The sequence below is a fragment of the Cyprinus carpio genome, chromosome A20 (genome assembly GCF_018340385.1).
Source record: "Cyprinus carpio isolate SPL01 chromosome A20, ASM1834038v1, whole genome shotgun sequence".
NCBI classification, from domain to species: Eukaryota; Metazoa; Chordata; class Actinopteri; order Cypriniformes; family Cyprinidae; genus Cyprinus; species Cyprinus carpio.
The window spans coordinates 18,395,627-18,409,354 of NC_056591.1; the positions used below are offsets into that span (position 1 = coordinate 18,395,627).

The following is a 13,728-nucleotide window of genomic DNA, read 5'->3' on the forward strand; positions in this document are numbered from 1 at the left end:
AAGTTTAAGCACTTTAAGTTAAAATTATTTAATAGGTTATTTTGAAATTTGATGTTATGTAGGAGAATTAGTAATTTATGTTAATGTTATTTATTAGGCAAATAGGATAAATGCAGTGAAAATTTCCAAAAGCTATGTATCAACCCAGACTAGATTCACTATCCGTTTTCCCCTGATTGCAGGGCCCGACCTCACCTCACACTCCGTCGGTACTTTTCCGCAGGCGGAGCTCTAGCGTTACGTCACACGCGATTCAGGCCCCGTGGCTTTTGTTAAGCTCGTGCTCCGGCGCCCCTGTCAAACCTCGCTCACCGATCTAACAGTCTCGAGATCCGGAACGACAGAGTTGTACGAACGCAGAAACGTGCCATATCTGTCGCTTTTGCAATCCACAACCAACAGCTCTGAATTGACCTTAAATATGTCTACTATCATCTACCGTCAAACAGATCAGGTACGAATCAAGCTTATTAGTAAATCTGAAGTTTCACGCCTCCTGTTCTCGTTAATACTACGTGTTTCTTTTATTTATTTTAAGATCAACATCTGAAGATTATTTGCTTGTACGTTGCTATTTTGTATTACACGTACGCTTGTATGTACTCACGCGACTGCCATATGGTGCGTTGCAATCTGGTCTGCGCGTGTCTTGAAATCCGCAGGCGTTGCTCTCTTCAGAGAAAGAATCACCCGCGTGAGTTTAACGTTTGCAGTGCGCAGGAAACCGTTTTTATTTATTTTAATTTTTTTTTAAGAATTTAATTTATTTTAATTTTTCTATTTGTACGTGGTACATTTGTTTCACACATATGAAAATAATGTGCATTTAAAATAAGTCTCTAACGAAGCACTGATAATTAAAATAAAGAATTGCTTATTATTACTAACGAAATAAAGAAATAAAAAATATACAAAGTAACGTTAAACATGCGGGTTTTCCAGTTAGAGCGATTGTATTTTCACCATTTGGCATTTAACGTAACAGAATTGTAGGCGCTGAAATATTGCACATCAATATTCATTCGTCAGGCAGTTCATTTAACGTTAACGTTACCCAAGACTATATTCATGTTATTTTTTCCCGTTTAATTATAAAATGGGCTCCATACACTTACAAATGTCGCTGTTTGCCCTGTAAATTTTGGTTATGCTATTGTCCTGATTATTGTCTATAAACGTTTTTCCATTCTTAAAATTAATTGTTCTTCATCATAAAAAAGAACCGTAAATGCCTACCAAGACATAACGTAGGGTAACGTTAAATGAAATAACAGAGGAATGAAAACCAGGACGGGACAGTTGGTCAAGGTTAAAAAGAGTGACTGCTGTGGTTCATAGAGAGCAGTGCTCGTATATTTTGACGCAGAACATACATTTTACCTCATCGCTGATCTTTTGTCAGGAAGATGGAAAAATAAGACCAAGTCCTAGTGACCTAGTTTTGGATTTTACTGTAGACTTGGACGAGAGGTTCAAGAAAGGGTTCGGGCTCTGTGTGATGCAAGCACTGTTGCCAACTCTCGCGAGACAAAAAAGCAACCACCACTATTATAAATTATCAATTATTTATAACCAATAAATGAGCCCGCAACATACTAAATTGAAATCACTCTTTTATTTGAAAAATAAAAACAGAAGTTATTTTACAAAAATCAGCTAATTATTTACACATTATTCCGCATACAGTTTTATTAAGCAGCAGTTCTTAAAAATTATGGTTTTGTGGACTTTTTTTAATCCTTATGTTGGTTGTTATTTTTCTATCTTCCTGTATGACTTCTGTGAAACATGAAAGGAGATTTTTAGGCAGAATATATGGAAATTACAAATGCTGGGGAATTTAATGTCTGGTGGTTATGGTACCCCCCCACCCTTTGTTTTCTTTCTACATATGTTCTCACTTCCCACCTGAAAATACTTGCAATCATTTCCACAACCTAACATTGTGTTCACATTCCCACACTATATAATAAAATCTGTAGTCATATTTCACAATCCCATTTGCAAGTCAAAGGAAGCAGCACTTCTCACAAATCCATTTCCGTTCTATATCTCCTCATCTGCCTATGGATGACCTAATTGTCACCACAGTGCTTCATTTGTAAGGGAAATGAATGCAGCAAATCCTGTGCTCCTTAAACTACTACCTTTGCTTGTATATTATGATCCATAGATTCCTAAGAGTTAAGATGCTGTTTTTTGTATACAATGTAAATAAAATCAGTCTTCCGTCTCTTTCCCTTTTAAACATTCTCTCTTACGTGGTGAAGGATTATTCAGTTTTCTAGCCTGTACTCATGCGTGAGGTCAGCCGGTGCCTCTGTTAGCTCAATGCTTAAATTGTGTTCTCCCATTAACCTTTTTCCATAAAGGTTAGCGTTTCATTAGAGAGGTGCAGAGATAAAAAGCCAAGAAGCCAAGATAAAAACAGCAGCTTTGTTGCCCTTTGCTCTCAGAATGTATTCTGTTAATTCACAAAGCAGTTTAAAAATAAATTTTATTAAAAAGTACTGATCTTTAATTATTTTGATGGAGCAGTCATAATATGTGTTCTTTCCAACTTTGTATTTAGGAATTTAAATTAAATAAGATCTTCTGCTGCCTGTGGGTTTTCAGAAAGAGTAGCAGTGTGTTTTAGTTTAGACCGAAAGAGAATAAATCACTGATTTTGCCAGGTGTTATGTAACCCCTGGAAACGCAGCTAAGACTTTAGTGCACATCTAAATATGATTTTATGATATAAATTTTCTTCCACAGCCTCTGATGATCTTGCACAACAATTTGGCCATAATATTGTTTCTTTAGTTGCACACCCACTTCCCAAATTCCTACACATTTTATGCAAATTCACTGTTGTATCAAGCCATTCATGAGCTCAAAGGTGCATTGGGGTATTTGTCAACTCTATAGAAGATGTATGTTATTAGTTATTCTAGACATCCAGGGACATTAATTAAAATCATTATTATCTGTAAAGCATGGCATAACAATGGCAAGGTCTTATTTCCTGGTAAAATTAGCTGTGAATCGCTTTGCATAGAAAATTTGGGCAAATATGAATCTAAATGTTAGCAAGCCTGTGTGTTTCTGACACTGACTAATGTAGTCCACCTTTTTCTCAGAGCTGTTTAGTGTTTTTGTTTGATTTTGAATCTTGCAAGAAAGGGGTCTTGATGGAGACCAATATAATTGCAAATACTGCTTGTCGTCATGGAGTTAACTAAGAGAAGGTTGAACTATCTACAAATGCATGCAAAGAACACATTGTCCTCTTTAGCCTTAGTTTTCTTTTTTGTATGGCCTTAAGCGATACATTAAGTTGTTGCTCAGTTTGGGTTATCTGTTGAGTACTTCTGCAGAGTCAATAGAACAACTGCTGTTGTGTGTTTCAACCCATTCTCCTCTTTCTCTCTCACCCCACTGTCAGTCCCACGCTTACCGACTGAGCATGCTGTTCACTGCATGCCAGAGGGGGCAAAAAAGATTATATGCACAAAACAGTCATTCAGAGAGTTTTTCTGCCACCACGCATTTCAGTATCTGCTCATCTTTTTGTCTTTTCACCCTCGGCTCTGTCAATAATTGTGTGTGGATGCTTTGGTTGTCGCTACACAATGGAAAGATTTGTGAGTCTGTCTGAAGCTGCAATGTCACCATAGGCTTTGTCTGTTGTCCTTCCCGTAAATGGCCTGGTTTAAAGTATCAGTCCCTGGTTCCACTCCAAGTGGACCAACCACTCTCAGATTAAGGTCACTAGTGTGAAACTGGCCAGTTTAGACTTATCAATGGGTGGAAAGTTTCACGTTTTAAGAGTCAATGACATGACGCTGTTTTTGTCCTAAAAAAATGTCAAGGTCAATACATATAACAAATTATCAAATAATGTGACATTTTAATGACAAGACAAAGTTAATTTGGGTTCTAAAATTAGGTGTGACTCCCAAAAACTTTATATTTATGAAAGGATAATTACTAAAAAAAAATCATAAAATTTGACTCCTTATTAAATGTTTTTTTGTTTAATAAATCTAAACCTTTCTTGAAAATAAGTTTAAGAAAATTATTTTTATAACTATTTCATTAATTTATTTTTTTAGATAAAAAAAGATCCTTCTTTAAAGCTTTTTTTAAGCAGGAAAGAGTTTGGATTAACTTTAGATGTGAGATTTAGTGGAATAAACTAAGACAGTTGAAAAAGGATGGGCATTAGTGAGATCGCACATGAAAAGCATAATTCAGTGCTTTTGTGGTCTTTTTGCTTTTCCTAAAAATGAAAGTGTTTCTCCAATACCATTTATCTTCAAAAGGAAGGATCCCTATGATGAGGTAAATTAACGCCTAGAGTTTTCCGATTGCTGTTTTCAATAATCAACCCCTGAGGAGGATAGAGCAAGAGAGGATGAGCAGATTATCCAAAGGCCTCCACTGCCTACTTGGAGTATTTGTGTTGACTGAGGATGAAAGTGCATAAAAGGATAAGTGGAAAAATACTAGCAGGTTTTCATGTAAAACATGAGGATTCCACACACCGGAGCTCATTTGTTTTTCGCTTCTGCATTTTTCCATCCCCACACAGCTGTGACCACATCATTGTGGGAATGTGATAAGTCCATCCAAATTCCTGACTAAGTAATGTTTTTGGTTGTGTGACCATCCTCCGCCCCTAAAAGTTGGCCATCTGCTGGCTAAAAGCGTTTTGAAAGACCTGTGGAAATTTCCGGAAGCATGTGGGTGTGGTAGAGCCATGTGAGAGAGTAACTGAATGTAACTGAGAGAGAAGATGGGAAGAATCGTGTGTGTGTTGTGGAAATGGTCTGACTGAGGGAGGGGTTAACGGAGGGTCTGAAAAGCATGTTCTGAGATTTAGGCAGCTTCTTGAATTAAGTCTGTATGAAACCGATTCTATCCGGATTAATTTGAACTGTCTGTGCAGCAGGAGTGAAGGCTGATCTCGAATAAGACACATGTTTAACACCATGAAAGCGATCAGTTGCATAAAGCTGGGTCAGTCTGTGATCGGCAGCTTTTCTGCCCTTGAGCGACATGTGAACCTTTCATTTCTGTTAGTTCATTCTAAATCAGTATTAGATAGTAATTTCCCTTGATGTGATCAGTGTTCCTGAGTTAATCAGTCATCACAACCCCTTGTTTGTTTATGTGTACTGCAGGTTATAATGCACGATCAACACAGAAAAGGTTTGAGTCTATAGCCAACGGGACACGCAAGGACTTGATTGCAGTCACTCTAAGCCTGAGAGTTTGAGTCACCTCTGACCCCCTGCCGTGCCCACTGGTTGCCTGGCTTTGCCTTTTCCATCCAGTGAAGGAAGACCTAGGCTCCCATTCTTGGTTCTACTTCACTCCTGCCTTTTTACGGCTTTCCCAAGTAAACTATCTCCCAGACGTACGTCATTCGGTATTAGGTAAGCGCATGACTTATGCATGAAGCTGTTATGTGTGCACAATAGGACAGATTTATAGTGATTTCAGACTCTTAGGTAAGCGCATTTGGGAGTTAAATTGAGTCTTAATTTGTATTTTATTTTTTTTTGTGTGTTTTTGTGTGCATGGGAAATGTGTTTATGTAAGATACACAGTGTGGGATGGATATTTTGAGGTAAATTCATAAAATCGACTGAAGCATGTTATTGTTTTGCTTTTGCAAAGGCTTAATTTCCAAAATGATTCCCAATGGATATTTGATCTTTGAGGATGAAAGTTTCCTGGATTCCACTGTTGCCAAGATGAATGCCCTTAGAAAGAACGGCCAGTTCTGTGATGTGAGACTTCAGGTAACACACCCTTTTTTAACCTTATCATTCTCTGTGTCATTATGAGACGGCTGAAACATGACTCAGGGAAGTGTGTGTTATTCAGGTAAGAGTCCGTTCTTTAGACAAAGCCAAACCCTCTGTGTTTAGAATATTTCAAAGACTGAATGGGAGGAGAAATGCGAAAGATATGTGTTTAGAATATTTGTTTGGATTATTTGGAGGTTTGTATTTGTCTTAAGAGATTCAATATTTAATTCTCAAGATTAATTTATGACTGCCAAGCTCATACTAATACTTAATCCTTGGGATTTGTTCAAATCCACATAGCACAGCATAACATTAAAAACCCCCCACCCAAAACACCTTGGCAGCTACATAGCAATGCCAGAATCATGGCGATTACATTTAAATGCTCAAGCACCATATCTGAAAATCCAGATTTATTTTAGGTAATTTATTACCTGTTAGTAAATGAAATAGAAATGGTGCATATTTCTTTGTTACAATGTCATAAAAGACTTAACCTTTGTCCTTTTACCTTTGCAGGTGTGTGGCCATGAATTGATGGCTCATCGGGCAGTGTTGGCTTGTTGCAGTCCATATCTGTTTGAAATCTTTAACAGCGACCTGGAACCTCATGGTGTCTCTCATGTGAAATTTGAGGATCTGGACCCTGAGGCTGTGGAGATCCTTCTCAACTATGCTTACACTGCCCAGTAAGACACACACAACGTATAATAAGCCATTTAGAGCCATCATAAGGCACTTTTAATATGACTACCATATTAATGCCTTTCCATTTGCGGCAACCAATTATTTCTGATATTTATTGTTACTCTCTGCAGGTTGAAGGCAGATAAAGAGCTGGTTAAGGAGGTTTACTCTGCAGCCAAACGGCTCAAAATGGACAGAGTGAAGCAGGTAGGTTAATCAAGCAAGTGTTTGTGTGACCGTTTTACATCAGAAGAAGCTCTAACCGACTCTTTTGTCCTTGCTCCCAGATCTGTGGTGACTATCTTCTCTCCAAGATGGATTCCCAGAGCGCCATCTCCTATCGTAATTTTGCCAGCTGCATGGGAGATTGGCGTCTGCTGGGCAAGATCGACAGCTATATCCAGGAGCATCTTCTGGACGTGTCTGAGCAAGAGGATTTCCTCAAGCTGCCACGCCTTAAGGTGAGCTGACCTTTAACCTTTCAGGTAATGTATTAGTCTTTAATGTGCTCTTATGCTTAATACGCTTTCCTTTGGTCTGGTTTATAGTTGGAGGTGATGCTGGAGGATAACTTGACCTTGCCTAGTAATGGCAAGCTGTACTCCAAGGTGATTGGCTGGGTGCAACGCAGCCTGTGGGAAAATGGTGAACCCCTGGAGCGACTGATGGAGGAGGTGGGTACTGCACTCCACTGTGAGCTCCTCTCTCACTTCCCTTTCTTCTTCCCCCTCGTAATTCATCCCATTCACAGACTTAACAGGTCCGTTTACACCAGCCATCTTAATGGTAGAGGTTGGTTGGGTTTGTTCTCTCTGCCTTCCATATATATATATATATTTTTTTTTTTTGTTTCCTCTCCCCCTTCACCCACAATTCACCCCGGGCCTTAAAGAATATACATTTAGGTACAGAACGGGGCTGTTACACCCTCCGCAATGGCGAATGGGTAGTCCAGGTGAGCCAAACTAAAAGCCTCCTGAATGCTCAGTGCTGTGCAGTAACTGCAGCTACTCTGTCTGCTCGCAGAGAGTAACATGACATGTTGCCGTCCCAATGACATCTCTCTCTTCTCTAAGCAGGTGTGTGAGTGTTTGAGTGAGTTTGCTTGCTCTGGGAACCAACACTAACCGTTTTTCCTCCCCACTGATTTATCTCTCCTTAGGTTTATTAGAGCAAACATCAGCAGGATTCTTACAAGACTGAAGAAGCCAAGACTGGGGCCCTCCAGGGTAATGAGTCAGTGAATGAAAGAAAATAACAAAAGAACGAGAGGGAGCTGTGGTGAAATGAGCACTAGGCTCCTGTCTCTTAAACAACTGCACTCACCTACAGTACACAGATCATTTAAAACAACACTTCAGATGTCTGAGTACCACCGCATTGAACACTTCAAGACATTCACATATTTAGTCCACTTACTGTAAATTACATATGCATGCAAAGTAATGCAAAGCATGTCATACAGTTGTTCATGCACACACTTACAGTACAAGATATTCAGATATGAATTCACACAAATATGAATGTTTTATACAACTAAGGCATTTTACATTTACACAGTAGTATACACCTGAATACTGATTAAGTACAAATGAAAGAAAAGGAAGAGAGCCATCAACTTCATAAAAGGCTTCCTGATAGCACCTACAATGTGTTTCATCCTATTAAAGGAAGTGGAAACTGAGTGCAGCTTATAGGGATGTTCTGAAGTCGCTCTCATTTCCTAGTTCCTTTTAATCTGCTTTTGGACACATTCCCAGCACAGGTTCTTTGCAGTGACAGCAACAGCCAGAAACACGAAACATGATTGTTTTTAAATAAAAAAAGCAGAATTCATTAAACTATAAAACACTACTATAGCTATACACAAATGACCTCTTTTTATTTCTGCAGTACCTACTGGTCCTGTTTCATTGGCATCAGCAATGAAATTTTACTATTATTTATACTTCATATATCTGTAAGTACCCATAGACAAATATACAGACATGCAATTCCTAAATAACATTGATGCACTTTTTTTTTTCTTTTCTCGTTTTTACAATCTGTACTTTTTTTTTTAATCCAATTTCAGTTTATTTTTTTGTATTCTATTTGGTTTTGAAAAAAGCTTGAAGACGATCCTAGATTCTTTTTAGTTTTTCCTAAATGAAGCACAAATTTTTGAGCTGTAAAAGTTGAAAACAGCTAACCAGTGTTGTACTGGAGTTTGTGTGATGATGTCTGACTTGACTAACCCCCTCAGCTGAGAGGATGGCTGGAGGATGACAGCCGAACATGCACTGGCGGAGCTTGTTTGTCTATTTTCTTCTCCAAACTTGTTGACAAATGAAGGTTCCCAAGATGCTTTGTGGCAAACTGTATTGTGATCCACATTCTGCTGTTTTCAGTGCAGTGAAAAGTCCAGAAGATCTTTCCAAATGGTCCTGAATCCACAACAACACTGTGTTTTTATTCTTAAAGAAGGTTTTTCACCAGCATCTTGCAGCAAACGAGCGCTATGGCCCCTTCCCTTCTTAACATTCCTTCTTCCCCTGACCCACGTAGTTGGGTGCTCTTTTGTCATGGAGACAGCCACATGGGATCTGTTGTTGCTGTGTTTTGCAGGTGCAAATGGTGTACTATTCGGCCGATCACAAGCTGCTTGATGGGAGCCTGCTTGATGGGCAGGCTGAGGTGTTCGGCACTGAGGATGACCACATCCAGTTTGTGCAGGTACACAACCAGCGCCGAGCTCTTCTCACGCTGGACCGCAGCAGGCCTGTAGCAAATGCAAGATTTAATGCTAGCAGAGCAGCTGCTTTGTTGTGCTGGGCTGTTGAGTCTGAGCGGTTTGAGTTAGAGCAATCACGGTGTGTGCGTGATGAGTGTGTCTATTGGAATTTAGTGCTGCTTATAGTGTGGCTTTACATTAGAAGTAGATGCCTTGTCAAGGGCACCTAAGTCGTATATTGAAGGTGGGAGAAAAGACATGCAGTCACAAGGTTCAGTACAAGCTCACTCAAACCCTTCGATTGGTGTCCGACTCTCTGTGGCGATTGGGAGTCCGACTCTCTAACCATTAGGCCACGACTCCCCCACTAGAGTTAGAGCAATCACGGTGTGTGCGTGATGAGTGTGTGATGTGGCTTTACATAGAAGTAGATTGATGTAGATATAAGTTTAGGTTAATAGTATAGTGTTAGGTTCAGTATAATTTAATTGAATATGTGTCATGGTGTGGTTTATCACAAAAAATCATTTCCATTTGTCCCTCCTTTTCAAAAAACTGGGTTATAGTAAGGCATTGACAATGGACGTAAATAGGGCTAATCTGTAAATGTTAAAATACTCACTGTTCCAATAGTATAGCTACAAAATGTAAACGATATTATCCATGTTAGCTTGATTCTAGTGTGGACTGTGGACAAAAAAAAACTACTTGCTAATCTTTTCTGTATAACATTATATCCAACTCTGTTGCTATGACAACATAAAGGCTAAAATGACTGTAAAAGATTTAAATCACTTCTAAACTCAAATAATACACACTATTTAATAGAAGAATTAATGTAAGACTTTTATAAAGTGATAAGCTTAATATTCTATAAAAATTGGCCCATTCACTTCCATTGCAAGTACCTTACCAAAACCTCAATTTTTGCCTTTTAAAAGAAAATGAAGCATGAGACAAAATTGTTTTTGTGTCATTCAACATTATGCCACAAATGCTGTCGATTGAACCTAACTTTCATTGAACCCAGAATATTCTTTTAACCTGGTGCAGGCCAAACATCTGGTAAGTTGTTGAGTCAGGCTTACGCCTAGACGGGGTCTGGGACTGTGTGAGGTTGTTTGTATGTGGACCATGGGCTCGGAGTCTGTAGCTGCGCTGTGCCTTTGCAGAAGAAGCCCCCACGTGAGAATGTACACCGACAGCTGAGCACCAGCTCCTCTGGCAGCCTCTCCCCTGGATCCACCAAACATTCCTGCAAGCAAGACTGGAAATATATTGCTTCTGAGAAGACCACCAGTACGTTTGCACCTTTGATGTCTTTAGATATTCAAGACCTCTCTGCTGTCACTTAAAGTCATCATCTTCCTCTTTCTCTCCCCACAGACAATACATATCTGTGTCTGGCCGTGTTGAATGGCGTGCTGTGCGTGATCTTTCTCCATGGGCGCAGCAGTCCCCAGGCCTCGCCCTCGGCCACACCTTGTCTGACCAAGAGCCTGAGTTTTGAGGGCCAGCCACTGGAAGAGGAACCGGACAAGCTGCTGGCACCCATGCACTATGCTCGCTCCGGCCTGGGCATTGCTGCTCTGAATGACCGAGTCATCACTGCAGGTTAGTGAGCAGCACAAATTCCATAGATACATCTGACTGTCTCTCTTGCTTTCATTGAGCAACTCTATCTGATCCATTATTCAGGTGGCTACAATCGGGAAGAGTGCTTGAGGACTGTGGAATGTTACAACATGAAGACAGACAGCTGGAGTTTCATTGCTCCAATGAGGACTCCACGCGCTCGATTTCAGATGGCCGTGCTCATGGTGTGTACATGGTCAAATGGGTGTTAAGAAGTACAGCCTTCAAAAGCACGGTAAAAAAATCTGTTGTTGTTATCCAATCAGGGTCAGCTTTATGTGATGGGTGGGTCCAATGGCCATTCAGATGAACTAAGTTGTGGAGAGACGTACAACCCTAGTGCTGACAAGTGGACTCAAGTGCCTGAGCTCAGGACCAATCGTTGCAATGCAGGTAAAAACTTCACTTGTAGCATTTAAAATTATTGTTTTTAGATAAAATGCTATATCCTTTTAATGTCAGCCTTATATCAGTTATTGGCCATAACATAAAATATCAGTTTCTGTTAAATTTTGAATTTGTCCGTCCAACAAAGAGAATACAGTAGCTTTATATATATCTTGTATTATCAGCTTGTTTGACTTTCCTCAGGTGTCTGCGCTCTAAACAACAAGCTGTATGTTGTTGGGGGATCAGATCCATGTGGACAGAAAGGTCTGAAGAATTGTGACGTTTTTGACCCTGTGAGCAAGGCCTGGACCAGCTGTGCCCCTTTAAACATCAGTAAGTCAAGATGAAGTAAAAAAAATTGCTTCCACAGAGGTTTTGGGCACATAAGAGATCACAGCTTAAGCGTACAGCAGGGATTACATTGATAAAAAGCCAGATTGATCTGCAGATACTGTTCTCAATGGTATTTTTGTGCATTGACAGAGAGGCATCAGGCTGCTGTGTGTGAGCTGGATGGCTTCATGTATGTGATCGGTGGAGCAGAGTCTTGGAACTGTCTAAACAGTGTAGAATGCTACAATCCAGAAAACAACATTTGGACCCTTGTTGCCCCAATGAACATAGCCCGTAGAGGAGCTGGAGTGGCCGTCTATGAAGGTAAGCAAAGGACAAATGCTGGGATACGAACATGCAGTTTGTAGAAGGAGGTAACCGATGTTCGTCTCTCTCAGGTAAACTGTTTGTGGTGGGCGGCTTTGATGGCTCTCATGCCCTGCGTTGCGTTGAAATGTACGACCCTGCCCGCAACGAATGGAGGATGCTGGGGAGCATGAATTCACCACGCAGCAATGCCGGTGCAGCCGTGCTCGGTGACATCATCTATGCCGTTGGTGGCTTTGATGGAAACGAATTCCTCAACTCGGTTGAGGCCTACAGCCCTAAAACAGATGAGTGGAGCCCCTGTGCAGATGCCTTCACCAATTCCTAAGAGCCAGGGGTCAGGGAACCAGTGGGGGTGGGGGGGTTATCTCACTCAAACTAACAGGCTTAGTGACGTAATCGTGCTTTGTGATGTCTTGTATGTATGTGGGAGGGAAGACGGGTGGGTTTTTGAGGTGTCAAGGGGTAGGGTCCACTTTACAGGGGTCAGCCATGAGGCTGACTTTTCTTATAGTGTTTGGGAGGAGGTGGGTGGGGGTGGTCCGTTGGGGGTTGCCGAAAGCAACATTAAGCCTTTGCACATTGCATACTTTATTTTTGTTGTTGTATATATTGTTTTTTTTTTCTTTTTTCAATTTAAGAAGGATGCCAACATTTATTGCATACTGAGTGTACTTTTTTGAGTTGAGTAGTTTTGAATTTCACCATTTTCAGCAAGTTGAAGACCGCATTGATTGGTTGAACGCATTAAGGAAGTGATTCAGGTTGAATGTTTGCTTTATAGGTTTATTTTATTTTTTATTTTCTTGTTAGCTCACTTCATTTGAAGCTTCATGCTTATACAAAGCCTTATTTTACAAAACATTCAAACACATGGCTTTCCTTTTTGTATCATTAACCATGATGTAGGATTACTGTACCAATCTTTAAAGATGGCCTTTTTTATATTTTTGATACACTGCTAAGTAACCAATAGATCGATTGATGAGCTAGCAGACACACAACACCCATGAGGTTAATAAACTTTAATCAATGCCAGTTTAGTAACACTCACATGTGTATAATCGGCCATGCTTCAGTGCTTCTGCTCATTAGATCTTGTTTCTATATCTTTTGTTTGACCGATTCAAGCAAGTGAGGTGATGCTCATTTCCTTTTCAGACCATCTATTTTTAATATTTCCTGTGTTTAGCATTTGGAAGCAACAAAAAAATTTTTGGCTCCATGGTTTTGTTTTTCTCAAACTTAATCGGGGGAGAAAATTCTCTACCACATTTGTTATGAGCTGATATTTCCTTACTAATAAACCAATTGAATCTGTAAAAGTATCTGTTTGTGTGTCAGCATTATATTGAGTATGTTTCATTTAACTGGATTGTGTATTTTGCACATTTTATGTCTAGAATTGAATTCTTATGTGATTATATTAAATGTTACATTATTCTGGTGGGATAACACCAGTATAGATAAGCGAGTTTAGGATCAGATGTAGGGAAACAAGGCAGAAGAAAATGCGAATTTACAGATCTTTCCTTCCGTGCCATTAGCTATGATGTTGGATTACTGTATTTAATGATCCATTAGATGGTTTATTATAAGTCCATTTATTACACAGGTTGATTATTATCCAACAATTCCTCATCCTCACTCCATTCACAAATACTAACCTGTCTTTATCCCAGACTAATCATGTCAGTTGTGCTGGCAGGAAGTAGGCCAAAAGCCACACAAGCTCAAGGTCTACCGGAAGGATTATAGGTCTTTGGACTCAGGCCATGGTCATTGAGTCACTGCAGTGACCTTCTGGTACCTGTGATTTTTACTGAGATGAGTACTGATAAA

At 39.8% G+C, this 13,728-nt stretch overlaps 1 protein-coding gene across 1 annotated transcript; it reads left to right on the forward strand.

Moving 5' to 3' along the window:
• The first annotated feature begins 286 nt into the window (after nt 1–286).
• Nucleotides 287–13,214, forward strand: LOC109104600 (influenza virus NS1A-binding protein homolog A-like). The gene is made up of 15 exons (XM_042777948.1): nt 287–454; nt 5,169–5,423; nt 5,668–5,792; nt 6,321–6,490; nt 6,620–6,695; nt 6,776–6,949; nt 7,037–7,162; nt 9,096–9,203; nt 10,374–10,500; nt 10,588–10,815; nt 10,900–11,021; nt 11,103–11,229; nt 11,428–11,559; nt 11,710–11,883; nt 11,958–13,214. Exons 3-15 carry the CDS (start codon nt 5,682–5,684, stop codon nt 12,212–12,214), a joined length of 1,932 nt encoding a protein of 643 aa, XP_042633882.1. The 5' UTR covers nt 287–454; nt 5,169–5,423; nt 5,668–5,681; the 3' UTR covers nt 12,215–13,214.
• The last annotated feature ends 514 nt before the right edge of the window (nt 13,215–13,728 follow it).